Source organism: Lycorma delicatula, chromosome 13 (assembly GCF_047948215.1).
Source record: "Lycorma delicatula isolate Av1 chromosome 13, ASM4794821v1, whole genome shotgun sequence".
Taxonomy (NCBI): Eukaryota; Metazoa; Arthropoda; class Insecta; order Hemiptera; family Fulgoridae; genus Lycorma; species Lycorma delicatula.
Window position 1 is genome coordinate 17,717,434 of NC_134467.1, and position 18,128 is coordinate 17,735,561.

Here is an 18,128-nt window from a genome sequence, read left to right on the forward strand (position 1 = left end):
TTAAATTAAAAACATCATATATTGTTTTCTACGTACATTCATTCAGTACAATTCAAATTTAAATCTAAATATTATCTTTATTTGTCTTAAGTTTGTTGTCACACATTATATTTTGTGTAAACATGTTTTTATAAAACATGTAAAATTTAAAATTAACTAAATTTATTGACAAAAGATTGCAGCACTAATCAATACAGTTATCATCCATTTATACGAATATTAAATAAAGCAAAAATCATAAATACATGTGAATACTGGTCAAAGATGGAAAAAAACAGGCAATATAAGATAAATTGCAGTCCTTAAAAAAAAATTCTTTTTTAAAGAATCGTAATATTTGTGGTTTTATCATAAAGGTAAATAAAGCAATGATAAAATATTTATCCTAATATCATAATAATAAAACAATACTACAGATTTTTCTTTTTTGTCAATTACGGATAAAAAATATTTTCAATTAAATATCTGAGAATATGGGTAAAAATGTTAAATATTTACATGATGCAAGACTGAATTTTTTTAATATGTTGTAACTGCTAGAGATTATTTATTTTCAGAATTCCTAGTAAAATAAAAATAAAAGTTAATCCCACTTCTTGTTATTCTGTATTTTTTTTTTTTAATATTATTTCTTACAAACTGGTATTTTCTAGATTAGTAGATTTATGTTCTAATATAAAACATTAGAGTATTATTCCCAAATTAAATTTTTAAATCATTTAAAAGAATTAGTTTAAAAATAAAATGATTTCTCTCTAATTTTAGAAAATTCATTAACAACAAAATTTTCAGGTTTTTAAATTTGAACATATATTGATATGATGTTGAGCAAATACTATTTTTTTTTATTTTTTTCTATTTCTAAATGTGTAGGTTGTAATCTGTTCAAGTTGGAAACAATAAGCAACTCCACGGCCCAGTGATGATAAAATACAGTCTTTTAAAATTCAGACCAATCCATTGCTGAAAAATGTGGTTAAGTGAACCCAAACCAACAAAGTACACCATTATCCATTGTTTAGTATTCAAATTCACTTATTTTTACTAAGTTTTGAACTTCAAAATCATTCATTTTGAAAATCAGCTAATTTGTGATGATAATTCTATCAATAGACTAACCTAACCAGGTAGGTTTTTTTATAAATAAAACTCAAAATATGTTATATACATATTTTAATGAGAAACAAAGGATCTATGAAATAATTGGTGAAAATACTACAAATCTTAATACAAATTGCATCAAAATATCTAAAAAAAAACTCTTTTTAGATGGAATGTATTTTAAACTGTAAACAAGAAATGGGAAAACTCATAAATACTATTTGTACACATTTTTGAAAAATTGATTTAACGAAGCTTTTAATTATCATAAGCATAATAATGTTGGTGTATTATTTTGAAAGCAATAAAAATTATAAAAAATTTCTATAGCGAAAATAATTTTATTAATCCATTTAATTATTATTTTTTAAATATTCACATTTTTATAAATAATCCTACGAATTAAAAAAAAAAATAAATGGGTTATGATGAAAAAAATAAACTGGATAACTGATAAGGTCCAGTGCCAGCAAAAATTTACAGGACATTCTAAGTGTACATTTGAAACGGCTAAATATTTAGAAAGGCTCGTTGGATACTATAAAAATTTAAAATTTATAGATTGTTTTCGAGTTTCATACATACAACAAACCTTAGAGGGGTGGAAAACAACTGCACAGTAGAGGTATAAAATATTAACCTCACTGTTGACCCTGGAATTAAGTTCTATATGGGGAGAAGATGTACAGGATGAGAAAAGCTATCCCGAGGAACATTGGCTCCATTAGTCTGAAAAAATTTGCTACGGTGATTAAAAATTACGAAAAAGTCAGCTGGTAGGCGTCAGGAATCTATTCGCATAATGACATATTTATGAATGAATATAACGTGACCATAGGGAGAATTATTAAGCTTAAGGTGTACAAAAAAACAACCTGTACATACACCATGAATAGAAGTGTTGGCAATATTATTAACAAATCGAAACTCAAAAAGCTAATAACGCAATCAAACTAATTATGAAAGTAGTGCTGCAGCCATGAACGATTCCCAGAATGAGATAGATGAAGGGTTTTTTGGACTCATAAGAAATAAAAATCTGTATAAAATGCTACAGGATCAAAAAATTTCAATGAGAGTAGAGAAAAGATATTAAAAGTCATTCTGGCCATATACAATTATTATATAGCAGATAAGTGATTGAATAACAATGCTGAGCGTGACTGGAAGAATTCATTATTACGTAACTTATGAGAGATCTTTGTGTCGTTAGAGGATAGAAGCACTCCCTGGACCAATAGGATGCTCAGTGAATGAAGGTGGACAGCACCATTGAACAACCCACTTAATCTAACTCCTTTCTACATTGCCTGTTATGAAATAGGTAGAAACCCTCTGATACTGAGGCACCAGGCTCAATTTTATGATGTAACTTTTGTTTGTAGAGATCTTAATCATATTTATAAATACAATATTAAATGTTAGGAGTGGTGTGCCCAGAAGCTAGCCGGTTCTAATTTTAAATTAAAACCGGTTGAACAAGTAAGAAAAAAGATAAATAATTAAGAAAAAGAGATGTCAGTAGTTTAAGAGTATTGTAATATTTTTAAACAATTGGATACTTTATTTCATTTATACTGCCTATTTATATTTATAAATGCAAAGCCAGAAATGTTACAATATATAAAAATAAATATTATTTATTATTATAATAATATAAAAATATATTAATTTTATTTTAAATTATTCTATTTATTTATTTTTATAAATATACGTATATCATATAGTTGAAAATTATAGCAATTAAGCAGATACAATAATTATTTTTTATATAGTAAAATTGTAATTTTTATTTATTTTTAATAATGTAATTACATAAATGTATTTTTTTCATAACAATAAAAAAAAGCAAAATTAACAATAAACAATTTTAAAAGGGATTTTTTTTAAACTTAATACATTTAATGTTATATATTAAACATTTATGTATTTACATTTCAAATGGGTATACATAAATACATATTATATAAATATATTATAAATATGAAATACAAACACAAAAAAAGATAGCACAATATATTTTATAGCTATTTATTTTTATTTTTTTATTTTTTTTATTTAAAACATATATAAATATTACAGAGGGAAACAGGCTAATCATTTTCACAATCTGCAACATGATTATCACACCTTTGCTATTTTTATTAGTATTTAGTTCACATACAGTGCAATATATTAGGTATGATTTGCCGTCATAAACGGTTTGGGGTTGGTTATTACATGTATAGTTTACACATTAGGATTCGGTAATAAGCACCTTCCTTACTCCAATCGATCAAAATTATGATGCAGTTTTGAAAACCTGTATTATAGTTTCTGATGATTACATAAGAAAATCATTATTGCATTATTTCCTGATCCAATGCAGTATCTAATTAATTAAAATGGAACTCTTACAGAATTTACCTTATCAACCATTGCTGAGGTTAATGAAACTATTTGACTTGTCTGATCATATAAGAGCTAATATTTGCGCTATTAATGAATATTTATATACATATATCAAATGCCGGATCGAGAATTCACAAAGTCAATCTTACAAACATCTGATGTATAAACCATAACTCGTATCATTTTTGAATAAGATTGAACCGACATCACCAAGAAATTATTCTGGAAGATTATCACACAATATCTCATCCAGGAAAGAATATTTTAAGATAAAAAGCAAAGAACTGCAAGTGTTCTATAAAAATTTTTTTCGGTCTTAGGTTAATAACCAAGAGTTAATATAAACTATATGAAATCTAACCCTATCACAGGAATTATTATTCAATTTAGCTTCATTAGCAACATCGGGTTTTGCTGGTTAAGAATTAGATAGGATGTTTGAAGTTTGTGGATTATCAGATTTATTGCAGGAAGAGTTAGCATAAATACATACCACTTTATAAGACGCAAACTAAATAACTTAAGTCTTGTTGCTGATACACCAACAAAGGAATCGCTGATAATTAAGATAACTATTACATAAAAAATCTAATAAAATAACAACAAACAATAAAATTAACAAAACTATACATAATGCAACAAATTAAAAAAAAAATCAAAGTTTTTCAAGATAAAAAACATAAAATTTGGAAACATATGAAAATTTTATAAATTCATTATGTTAATATAAAATGTACCAAAGTAGACAGACATATTTGGTAATAAATGATAGAAAAATTTCAATAATAGTTACATTGTTTAAAAATAAAAACAACTAAAAGAATTAAGAAAATATTATTTATGATTATTCTTTTGTTTTTTTAATTACAATTCAAAGAATAAAAATGAAGGTATAAAAAAACACATTAACATTGTTACATATAAAATAAAACCAATTCTAACAAACAGTTATATATATATATATATATATAGAAATGATAGCAGAAAAATTTGTGCGTAATTAAGAAAAAAACATATTTATGCATATTAATATAATAATTATGTATAACCATCTTTTTTTTTATAAAAATTCAAAGCACAATTAATTTTTTTTCTTTTAAAAATTTATGTAAATTACACAATTTTATTTAAAATTATCATTTAAAAAAATTTGTAAACCTTAACCCAACAATATATTTATAACAAACAGATACAAAAATAATAATTTATCAACTCTTCAATTTAAAAAAAAATTAAATTATTTAAACAATAAACTATTTTATATTTTTATCAATAATAGATAAATTGCATAAAACATAATAAACTATAAACAATTTATAAAAAAAAAAAAATAAATAAAGATTTTTTTGTTTAAAAAACCTTATGATAATTAACAATCAAATATTAAATGGTGATATAATAAAATCGATTTATACCCATCATTTTTTTTATAAGCGATGACATTATGTAAACTGACAATGAATACGAGTTGTTATATGATTATGTAATACATATTTTTATATAACAATAATGCAAATTACGATTTAATCCGTAATTTTTAACGATTAACAAAAATCAATGTGATATTTTAATGTAATCCGGACAATGCGATGTACGGTAATAAAATGGCAATTTATTCTTGATGTAATAAACCTGTTTGTTTAATTGATTTCATCTATCGTATTCAACAAACTGTTATTAGTGATGATGATAACTGACAAACGATCGAACATACAACTAGAACAACGACGATGACGATCAAAATATTACTGGAAGAAAATACACAATACCTCTCTCCATTTCTTCTTTATTTTCAATCTCCTTCACTTTCTTTTCTTTCATTCTCTCTCTTTCTCTTTATTTCTCCACCAAACTGAATCAAACTTGAAGAAATTTATTACCAAAAAATAAGAAAGAGAGAAATAACTATAGATCCATCTATAGCTTTATTATTTATGATATTTCTTTTATTTCTTTAATAATAAAGCATTAATTTTTAATCCCAACAAATAACGTTTTCGTTAAATCTCTTCACTTGAAATCATCTTCTTCCATCGGTTCAACTGATGTGTCTCTTGACTGATCTGGACTTCTAAAAATGAAAAAATAATATTAATTTTAAAAAAGAGATCATAACTTATCTGATCAATGATTAAACATTCATAGTCGTACGACTAATATTTTTACAAAAACTAACCTTTATTGTAACTCAGTGGAAAATTTTATTGGGGTTGGCAAGAAAGTAATTTCTGTTTTTACAAATAGATAGCTTTATGTTTGTTTTGAAGGACTTCTGTCAAAGTTATGATTTTTTTTTGTTGGAATTTGATAGCTGTCAGTTATAGCATACTTTGGAAGCAAATTGTGCATAACTTTGTTTGGACCTTTAAGTAATGTAACAATGAGAGTTACCTTTAAGTAACAATGAGAGCAAAACCTAACATTTTCGATATATTTAACTTTTTTATTTCCATAAAGGCAAGAAGCTGCTGAGGCTAACAGAGATATGTGAAATTTATGGAGTTGGTTCCCTAACAGAACGCATATGTCAGAATCTGTTTAAAAATTTCTGTTCTGGAGATATTTAACTCAAAGATGACCGACATTCTGGTAAGCTACTGAAATTGATGAAGACCAAATCAAAGTCATAATTGAATAGGATCATCATATAACTGTGTAAGAGACTGCAGAGAGGCTAAATCTATCGCACTTAATTGAAAGTCACATCAAATGTCTTGGACTCGTTAAGAAGCTTGATATTTTGATTCACATGAATTGACAGAGATTCACGTAATACAGTGAATCAATATTTGCAATATACATCTCAAAAACGCAATGAAATCAGCCCTTTTTTTAAATGAATAACCACCGGTGAAGAAAAATGGATTGCCTACAATAAAATCAATTGAAAACGATTGTGATCCAAGCATGATGAACTGACACAAGTCACATCAAAAGCAAAATTGTATAAAAAAAAAAATCATACTGTCAATTCAGTAGAATTACAAAGTTGTTGTGTATTTTGAGCAGCTTCTAAGAAACAAAACGATTAATTCAGATCTTTTCTGCCAATAATTCATGAAAATGGAAGAAGCAATCAAATGAAAAAAAGCCAGGATTGGCAAATCATAAAGGAATCGTATTCCTCCAAGACGATGCAAAGCAAAGACTCACATATCTTTGATAATTCGTGGAAAATTACTGGAGCTTGGTCGGGAAGTGATGTCTCATTCCCCATACAGTCTTGATCTTGTACCATCAGATTACTATTTATTTTGAAGTTTAAAAACATTTTGAATGGTAAAACTTTCATTAATGTTGATGATGACCTGAAATTGGATTCGGTTCAGATTTTTCCTCCTGATAAGGACCATAAACTCTGCGAGCACAGAATCTTGAAGTTGCCACAAAGGTTATCGGACAAAATGTAAAATATAAAATTGATTAAAGTTCATTCTTTGTATAAAAAAAATTGAGTTTTATTTCAGACAAAACCGAAATTACTTTATTGCCAATCCAATAGCTTGTGCCGATGTAATCTTATATATACAATGTAAGTGCTGTTTCCAGGGTCATCAGAAAGAACTGAATGATGATTATTGAAAAGGCACTTCTATTAACCTCCATATTTTTCTTTTATAATTAAAAAATCTGTGTATCTACAATTTACTCAATAAATATTTAGCAAAGTTAATATTTGCAAATAAATATACACAAACAGCAACCAGCAGGCAATGATTTAGCATATGAATATTAATTAATAGTGCCTTTCCAGGTGTCATTTTGAAAAAAAAACCTTTATGAAAATTGTTGTTACATTTCATCTAACAGGAAGGAAGATAACTGTAATATTTCATAAAAACACTGTAAACACATTTGGTTATAACTGCGTCATGAACAGATTAAACGGTTAAACATTGAGTTAAAAACAGGACCTTGGTTTTTCTTTGTCAATGAATTTTAACATCAGCCCTTCCATGTGATATTTTTCTATATATCTTTTTTTATTATTAATACACCATATAAACTAGAAGCTTATGCTGTGAGAATATGAAACTGAATTTTTTTTAAAGTATGAAAACTGCATGTCTTGACAGGGATTTTTCATATCCAGGACCTCAAAATAAAGAAAGACCGTGGTACTTTCATTTTGCCACAGAGGCAGGCATTTATTTTCATTTTTTATTATTCTTTGCAATGTGCATTCCATTTGGTTCAATATTAAGTTACATAGCATCATGTTTCATTTCATATTTACTTATGTAAAGTTAACACAGAGTTTTTTTCTAGTTTAAATATAATTCATATATTAGTTGCTGTTTGGAAATATTTGATGTTTTTATTATAATTTCTCTTTATATAAAACTAATTTTTTTTGTGAAAAATAGGAAATATTAAAAAAAAAATGAATTGTAAAGAAAAACAAAATTATTTAGTAACAAAGTCTCTATCTAGGAAATTATAAGGAAGCAAACAGACAAATTTTTAGCTTTTTAAGCTACAATGATTGGACAAGGTGACAGACAGACGAACAATAAGAAATTATGGGACTCAGTAAAGTTGAACAAGGTGTGTACGCTAGGTTTTTGCAATATGAAGGCAGACAAACACTGATTAATGGTGGAAACATTATTTAGGAAAACTAAAGTTCTTTTAGTGAAAAAATCATGTACATCAACGTGATTTCTATACCAGAATGGTGATTTGTTAAATTTAAAAAATATTTTGCAATCGGTCAGTTTTGTTTTAAATTCACCAAGTAAATCTTGAAGTTTATGGATAAAAATATGAAATGGTAACTTGATGTAGAGTATGATAAATGCCATACCTGACTGGAATTCGAAATAAGGACTTTTGGATGAATGGGTGAGATGCTACCACTCTGGTACAATAAGCAGTTGCTGACAAGTTATCAATTGCGGGTAACAAGATATAAAAATAAACCATGATTGAAATAAATTTCTCATAAAAAAAATGAACATACTGCGACTGAGATGGAATATGCGGCTGTGATGTTGCGATGGAAGATGTGCTTCCTGCTTGTTGTTGCATCGATAATGATGCCATTGCAGTAACCGTTTCACTTTCTTCACATTCGATAAGTGTCGCAGCTTCTAATGCAGAACATGCTACTGTATGTGCAGTCTTTTTTAACACCGGCCATCTTGACAACTGAAATTTATAAATAAATCTACATATTATACAATTTTCAATAAAATTAAAACACTTTTTTCTTTTTTATTAATAATTTTCCTAATATTTACGTTAAAATCTGTTCAACTAGTGAACAATAAGCAATTCTCCCACAGCTTATCAAAATGAGAATAATATGTATGACATGTAAATAAGGTGTCATCTTGTACAAACTCAGGCCAACCATTCCTCAAACATGTGGTTATAATTGAACCCCAACCACCAAAGTACACTGGTTTCCACTGTGTTTAAAAGCTGTATAAAATCAACTAGCTTTTACTAGGATTTGAACCTCAAAACCTTCGACTTAAAAAATCATCTGTTAACTGATTTGTGACAATGAGTTAACCACTAGACCAGCCCGGTGGGCTTTTATTAATAATGATTTGATTCATTTTTATATAAAATAACTAAATTATACAGACCTGAATTGCAATTGTCTTTTGTAATGTATCAATAGCATTTTGATTTGGTGGTCGTCTCAATTCTTCTTCACTTATGGCTTTAGGTTCATCACCTAATAGTGCTCTAACACATTCTTCAGCCGAATCACATATAGCAGGTAAATCATAACCGCCTTCTAAAGATAACACGACCTGTAAATAAATTAAAAATTGGTTTGAAGTGAAAAAAAACCTCTCTTTAAATACATTAAATATAAAGAACATTAAATACGATAAAAGGTAAATAATTGTGTAAAAAATATGATATAATAAAACTTCTTAAAAACAACCACCGATAGTTCTGTGAATTTTGAGAAGTGAATATTTACCAGGTTAAACAGTAATATCTTACCTTAAATGGTAAGATATTACTTACCATTAATTTTCATGGAAGTACTTTCGCGAATCCTGCATCCTCAGTAGTCATGACTGAAATAATTTTGTTACTTACTTCATGAATAAAAATACTAAAATAATGAAAATTGTGCATTATATGAGTACTGTTATCTGTTGCAATTTTTATAAAACTGTTTCACTCAAACACTGTCTGATGAATTATGAAGTTGAATTTTTGTTTGTATTTGTAATATTTTTCTAACATATTTAATCTTATGTCATATTTATTAATTTTCTAAATTTGTGTTAATATCAATAGAATGTTTATTGTTTATTGGATGGTCTGCTGTTAGATAAAATAATATAAATACAAACAAAATTTCTATTTGATAAACCATCACAGTATTTGAGGGAGACAGTCTTATAAAAAAATGCAACAGATAGCAGCACTCATATAATATACAATTTTCATTATTTTAGAATTTTTATTATGAAGTAACAGAATTATTTCAATCATGACTGAGGATGCAGGATACTGTGAAAATACTTCCATGAAAAATTAAGGTAAGTCTTATCTCAATATTCTGTACTATGTGGTTTATTAAAAAAAAAATAAAAAAAAAAAATATATATATGTCTTTTTTTAAACATGGTAGTTGGTATATAATATTATTTATTTACAAATAAATGAAGTACATACAACCTTACTAACAATTCGTCCGCAGTCTCTTTTCTAGTAGTATCAGTCATCTGACCATCTTCGGGAAAAGTTATTCTTCAATTTATACCATTAAAATTAAATTATGTAAAAAGTAAATTTAAAATCACAACTGGGCGTCACAATGTAAAGTTAGTCATGTCGGTTATGTAAGAAGGTCGCAGTTTAATTTTAATGATATAAATTGAAGAATAACTTTTCCTGAGAATGGTTGAATGACCGAAAGTATTAAAAAAGAGACTGTGAATGAATTGTTGGTAAGTTTTTGTATTTCATTTATTTATATACAAATAATATATATATATATATATATATATATATATATATATATAGAGAGAGAGAGAGAGAGAGAGAGAATATCAATTGGTGAGCTTAAATACTTCAAAAAATGGAGATATGTAAATATACAAGTGTAGATTTTTCTACAGTTACTTGGGGACCTATCAATCAAAAAATCAACAATTGACATTTATAGGGTTAAATAATAAATGGATTGCAGGTTAGCCATTTTAAAGTTTATGAAAATAAATAAAAATAGCAAATTCTATGATTTCAAAAATTTCTGATGATATGAAAAGGTGGCCAGGTCATTGGAAGATTCACTAAAATAAAAAAATAAACACAAAATATTGATTTATAATTTAATAATTTTTACCTTTCCATCAGCAAGTTGCATTAATTGCTGAGTCATAAAACCGAAACAGGCTGGCGATAGTTTATAGCCACCTAGAGGAGGTGGATGACCAGTTGCTGCATCAAAACCAGCTGATACTAATATTATATGAGGTGCAAATTCCTGTAAAACAAAAATAAAAATTAAGTAAATAATGGAATTAATTAATGGTTTAGCAAATTGTTAAAATATTATTAACATAAAATACATGAGAAATCAAATACAGAGAGGCCACGAAAAATGGAAATTTTTATATTGTTTGCAGTCAAACATCAGGTGTTCATTTGAGTGGACCTCCCCGCAGATACACAGCTCATCAGCTGCCAGGCGGAACCGAAACAGATATTTGCTTAAATTAAATTAACATGGCTGTTGAGTACCCAGGCACCCACTGCCCTTAAAATCGAGCTTGATACTCCCAGATTCTGTATAAACTTATACAAGGATTTTCTCTTAGTTGTGGTGTCCCATTCCAGCTGCCATGCTTCCATCGCGAGGCTCTGCAGCCTCTTCCGCAGACGGGAGATGGGAGACCGTTGGAAATTTGTATCCGGTGCATTCTGATCACCGTTCAGCTCCGATACTGGCCCGGCTCGAAACCACACCCAAACACCTCTCCTGACCTCCTCGCAATCTCCACATGGCTGCACAAACTTTCATATGTGGTGATATTGTCAATCATAAAGCAAAAATAAAAAATAAAAATAAAATAAAATTACAGGAATACTCCAAATTACAATTTTTATTAATAATGAAAAATAAACTTTTACAGCATGTGAAAAATGACAAGCTTGATTGGGATTCGAATCCAGAACCTTATGGATAAAGTACGAAGATACTATGACTTCACTATAGTGTGTCATGACATCATAAGGCGTTTTAGGATTTAAAAAAAATTTTTTTGAGAATAAGATAAAACTTGTAACTAATGTCACATCTACAAAATATATTGCATGACACAAATATATTGCATTAAGTAATAAATGAACACACATTTTTTTTAACAAGGTGGATTATTATTACAGAAAGAAACAGCATCAATAATAGCTGTATAACAGATGTTTTGCAACCACTAGTTACTAAATATTAGAAATTATCTAATATCCAAGAATGGTGTCATTTTTAGGCCTTCAAGATCTCTGAGATAACAGTGATGATTCTTTTTTTTTTTTAATAAACTGTCACCAGTCATGTGTAACAGAAATGTACAGTTCTAAAATTTTTAAAAAAAGGTTTCTTAAAACTCCTATTTTTACTTTTTTTTAACTGAAACATTTAAAAGTAAAATACCAATTCAAATAAAAAAAACCTACTTTATGAACAGTAATCCAAATTAAATCAGGTAAGGTTAAAAATTAGTGGAATTTTTTCAAATTATCATTATTTAAAGAAGTGATTGTTATACAGTTATAAACTACAAACAATCCACTGAAACTACATTGCAGTGTCATACAAAAACATCTTTACTTTTTTCTATAATTTTTTTTTTATAGATAAATATTAAAAAGAGTTGTTGAAACAGTGTTTACAGCTGCTATAAAAACAAATATGAAATTACTAGCAGGCATTTTGATTTCAATTTGTTTTTAAATATTTATTCACTCAGGAATAATTTCATAAAATAAATACAAACTTGAAAAAGTAGCAATTAATGAATAAAAAAATAAAATAAAATTTCTCCAGTATTCAGTGATAATACAGATGTCATATTTAAAACGCAAACCACCAATCAGCCTTCTATAATATTTTAATTGACTGCCCAACTCCCCTACATTTTACTGGAATGGATGTGTCCAACAAGTGTGCATCACGCCAATACTGCAATAGACTGCAACTGGTAGCCATAACAATGCGATTATAACGCTCGGTGCATTATTAAAGAGAAGATGGAGTTTTCACAAGACAAATATGTTTTTATTCTTGAGTTGTACTTTGGCACACGATCAGTGATTACAGTGCAAGAATCTTTTTGCCGTAAGTACTGTGATAAACCAGCACCTAACACAACATGAGTTTTGAAGTTACCGGCTAAATTTAGAGGAACAGGTTCTGTTAATAACAAGGAACACAAAAGATTGATGACAGTGTTGAATGCAGACACAATAGCTGAAATCAAAGGCCGATTAACTGCCTTGTCAAAAAAAGTCAATTAGATGCTTATAAGCTGAAATTAATTCACCGAAAATCAACCGTTTATTGGACGACAAAAAAAGTTAAACTTAAGATCATATCAAATTCAAACAGTTCATCGACTTCGTGATCCGGACAAAGAAAAGACTAAAATATTGTCATTGGTTTCGTCCATTTGTGCATAAGATTATTTATGTTATAGACTCGATTTTTTCACAGATGAGGTATGATTTCATCTGGTTGGTTACACAAATAGCCATAACTGTAAGATTTGGAATGTTGAAAATCCCCACAAGTATCATGAAAAACAATAGCATACACAGAAGATGGGCGTATGGTGTGCGATTACAAAAAAAAAATTATTGGATCTCTTTTCTTCGAGTACACCATTGCTGCAGAACGATATCAAAATATTTTATTGTACTCTTGGAAGAAGAAGATTGATATTGCTGGTTACAACATGACACTATGCACATTCAACTTCTGATTTCGTTAAAAATTCTTTGGTGATTGTGTTATTAGTCATGGCTTAAGGCCACCAAGATCTCCAGATTTGACTGTGCAGATTTTTTTCTTTGGGGTTACCTCAAAGAAAATGCCTACAGCAACAAACCATAAACACTTGAACAAATGAATGTCAATATTGAACAAGCAGTTATAAATATCAACCCAAGGGTGGAAACATGTACTCATAAAGATGGTGGTGACTTCCAGCTTTACAAGGTATACTTACTCCAAGGTATTGGGAAGTTGGGAAATAAAATATTTAATAAATTACAAATGCCTTTTTTTATTTAGATATACCTACTGACATAGATGGATTGTATTTTATATGGGGCACCTGCACTTCTTCAGAATTTTAAACCAGAGTTCTAGTGACAACTAAGAATACTAGAAATGTTTGAATTGTTAATTGGGTTAAAATTATTACAATTTTTATAAAGGAAAATTTTTAATTAAATTAATACATACAATATCAACTTACTCTAGCAATAGGCATAACTACAGTACGGAATGCTGCCAGGTACTCTGCATCGCCCATCGGTGGATTTAATCCGCCCGACCATGCTACATTTACATTGAAACCGATTCCGGAGCCAGCTCCACACTGAAATTAATTAATTTTACGTTTCATTAATACACACTAACATACATAAAAATGTAATGTAAAAGAATAATTAATTAAACATTTTTATAATTTGAAAGCAAATCAAATCATTGTACACTTATAGGAAGCAAAATATAAGAGTTTTACAAAATATAAAAAAAATAATTTCATTAGTTTAAATATATATATATATATATATATATATATATATATATAATATAAATTTAAAAAAAAATTAATTACATCAAGTGACAATCTAAGGAAAATAGATCACCTGAAACAAAGCACAACTCACTTTGTAAAAAAAAGATTTACATTCCCAAGAATAAAAAAAACATCATTCCAGGTTTACCTTTTCCCATCTCCCCAATTTTTTTTTAAACGAGTTGAATATACTATTAAATGACAAACCCCCTTAGAAATGTAGCTAATATTCAGTCCAACACGTAATACCATTGTTCAGTTCAACAAATGGATTTCTAATATAATGAGCACATCACTACTACCAGAGAAAAAAATCCCAGTGATATATGGCAAATTAGTTCATAACATTAACTGCTGATAAATGCTAACAGCATGCAGTAAAACTGAACCAAACACTTTTTAATTACAATGATGCACATGAACCAGTTTATTAGATGTGGCTCGGTCTGTTGGAATTTTATCTTATTGCACACCCTTCAACCCTTTCTCCGGGAATGCTATTCCCTGACACATTCTGAATGCCATAAAACTATCGGGTTGTAAGAAAATATGGTTTACAATCTCATCCCAGAACTTTTCTCTCTTTTTTTCAATTGTATTATACAAATTCTTTTAACAATACAACTTAGGCATTTTGTTTAATAGCCCAAAAATAATTTTTTTAAATTTTTCTTAAATGTTTAAAGAAGAAATTTTTTGAAAGAGAACATTGGATAAACACCAATTACGATATTAACTTTAATATAGTAAATATGGCTTATAACGAAAAGTTTGTTGTATTTATATTTTTTTCATCAATTACTAATGAACTATTTTCTATTATTATTATTATTATTATAGAAATTAGTAATTTAAAGATATTAAAACAAGTTTCAACAATTCGGGCAAGCATTATTGACAGATTTTTAACAATGGATTAATTTATTATATAAAATACATCACCTCAGTCGGTCCCCCAGTACCAGGAAAGAAATTTCCATCATCATGACGATGTAATGAAAGATATAATATTCTTCTATCTTCATAGAACATTTGTTGTGTCCCATTACCATGATGTACATCCTATTAAAAAAATCAAATTGTAACTCCTGCGATAAAAAAAATACCAACATTATAATAATATAAAAATAAACTAAATTAAATCCTTCTACATAGTTTAGGAAAATTATAAGTTTTTAAAAAACTTCCTTTAATTTAAATACATAAAAATATAATACCTGTATAGAGAAAATTATTTTTCTATTTAAAAATGGGTTGTGAATTTTTCTTATAAGCCCATGTTGGTTCAAAAGATGATACTTATTTTAATGTAATTTACAGAATGTTTATACCTTAACCAAAGTTGAAACATATGTTATTTTATTTAAAATGGGCAATGGCCCCAATTAAATAAAATCATTCAATTAAACAGCAGTTTGAAAAATTACTTTTGAAAAACAATCTCGCCTTGAAATGAAAGAACATTGAGGTATAATAAATTTTCAATGAATAATGATAAAAAGACAGACTTATAGGCCACATACTAAGGCATCCTGGAATAGTCGCTTTAATATTGGAAAGACAGGTAGAAGGGAAAACTTGTGTAGGCAGGCCACGTTTGGAATATGTAAAACAAATTGTTAGGGATGTAGGATGTAGAGGGTATACTGAAATGAAACAACTAACACTAGATAGGGAATCTTGGAGAGCTGCATCAAACCAGTCAAATGACTGAAGACAAAAAAAAAAAATGATAAAAAAAGAAAACAAACATTCTTAATCTTTTTATTAATTACCATTTAACTTTAAACACTCATCACCTATTCTTCTTCTAGTTTAGGAAACAAATGAAAACCACCGGACCAAAACAGGACAATTTGATCAGTAGTTGAATATTCCCATGCAAGTTTTCTTAAGGTAGAATTTTAATTATTACACCCAACTACAAGTGAGTCTTATCATGAAATAAAATAACATAATAAAATAACACAGACCATTGTTTTTTTATTATTACATAATGTGGCCAATTCATTATTTTATACTAACTTCATGAATTTATTGTTATTCAGCTTGGCGCATGAAATAAACTTGAATAAGATTTTTTTTTTTTTAGTTTCAGTATACGTCTATCATTATTTTCAATCTTTATCTCAAAGTTTGCATAACTTTTTTTTGTTTTTGAGGAAGTTCTTGATAATGTCAAGAAATTGATTGGGATTTTAAATAGTTTCATGACAGGTCCATGTTTTATTTCTAGTAACATACAGTTAAGAAGTTTAACACTTTTGCTTATACTGATCAAGATATAAAATGCCGAATAGCACAAGCGAAACGAGCCTTCAGACAGAATATAATTTGTTTAAATCAAAAATTAATTTAAACGTCAGGAAAAAATTTTTGAAAGTATATGTTTGAACCGTCGCTTTATATGGAAGTGAAATTTGTACGATCGGAGTATCTGAGAAGAAAAGATTAGAAGCTTTTGAAATGCGGTGCTATAGGAGAATGTTAAAAAGTAGATGAGTGGATAAAGTGACAAATGAAGAGGTGTTGCGGAAAATAGATGAAGAAAGAAGCATTTGGAAAAATATAGTTAAAAGAAGAGACAGACTTATAGGCCACATACTGAAGCATTCTGAAATAGTCGCTTTAATATTGGAAGGACATGTAGATGTGTAAAATTGTATAGGCAGGCCACATTTGGAGTATGTAAAACAAATTGTTAGGGATGTAGGATGTAGGGGGTATACCGAAATGAAACGACTAGCACTAGATAGGGAATCTTGGGAGAGCTGCATCAAACCAGTCAAATGACTGAAGACAAAAAAAAAGATCAAGAAATAACAAAAACATGTTTCCATTTATTTTTTCTGATTCTTCTTTTAACAACATTCATCAAAACCACGTGGCGTAGATTTTGTTGAACATATAAGATATCCAAGAACAATTTGGACTAGTGAAAATTTGAAATTCCAGGGTATGAGCTTCATAATTTATTAATAAATTTTTATAAATCTCAATGCTATTTTTTTATTCAGTTCTATATAATTGTAAGAGATTTTCCAGGATAATTTTTCTTACAAAATTCAATTTTCTTTCATTTAAGAAATAATGGATGTCTTCTTGCATCTAGTACATTAATATTCTTTATATCATACAAATTTCCTGTATTTGGTAATAAATTGACAAGATAAATAATCAAATTATACTTCGATTTTTACAACTGGTAAAACTTTTTATACGTTTTAAAAATGCTCAAAAAATTAAAATTTTTTTATGGTCATGAACCTAGGGAAGATTGTACTAATAAAACAGGAGTTTACCTTTGTACGGTAGGTAGAACGTCATCTGCATGAATGCTACTCACTGATATTCTTTACTTTCTGAACATTCTTGTTATTTTAATATTTAAATATTTAATACTATTAAAATATTTTATATTTGCAAATCTACAAAATTTACTACAATACTAGAATAATTAAAAAAAAAAAAATTACCCAATCTACAATTAATATCTTCATGTCTAATCTACGTTGTAATAAACGAGCAGCAATCGCGACCGAATTGAAAAAGCAGAATCCCATCGCCTGCGATGTTTCTGCATGATGTCCAGGAGGTCGAACAACTGCCATACCGTTTTTTATTTCACCAGTTGCAGCTGTAAAAAGTAATGAATTTTAATATTTTACTATGTATAAATGAGTATATTAATTTAGAGTTCACCACATACATGCATATGTGTATAAAATATATACAAACACAGGCAATATGACTGAATTCCAGTTTGTAGCAATATTGCAGTTATTATTTACTATTTAATAGTTGTTTTTTCCAACCAGTTTTCCAGCCACTGCCGGGTCTGGATGTGTGTGT

The 18,128-nt window shown here is 28.0% G+C and overlaps 1 protein-coding gene across 4 annotated transcripts in view; it reads right to left on the reverse strand.

The window, feature by feature from the left end:
* Positions 1–4,931: 4,931 nt before the first annotated feature.
* Positions 4,932–18,128, reverse strand: part of HDAC4 (histone deacetylase 4) — a 425,916-nt gene continuing 412,719 nt past the window's right edge. For 3 of the 4 annotated variants that reach the window (XM_075381378.1, XM_075381376.1, XM_075381377.1), the window contains 7 exons: positions 17,753–17,913; positions 15,219–15,338; positions 13,950–14,072; positions 10,817–10,957; positions 9,090–9,260; positions 8,456–8,643; positions 4,932–5,563 (listed from right to left, as the gene is read on the reverse strand). In XM_075381378.1, coding sequence (XP_075237493.1) covers positions 5,503–5,563; positions 8,456–8,643; positions 9,090–9,260; positions 10,817–10,957; positions 13,950–14,072; positions 15,219–15,338; positions 17,753–17,913 — 965 coding nt within the window. In that variant the 3' untranslated portion in view covers positions 4,932–5,502. Of the gene's footprint in view, positions 5,564–8,455; positions 8,644–9,089; positions 9,261–10,816; positions 10,958–13,949; positions 14,073–15,218; positions 15,365–17,752; positions 17,914–18,128 lie in introns of those variants that run through there. The other variant, XR_012758717.1, reaches the window with a different exon arrangement.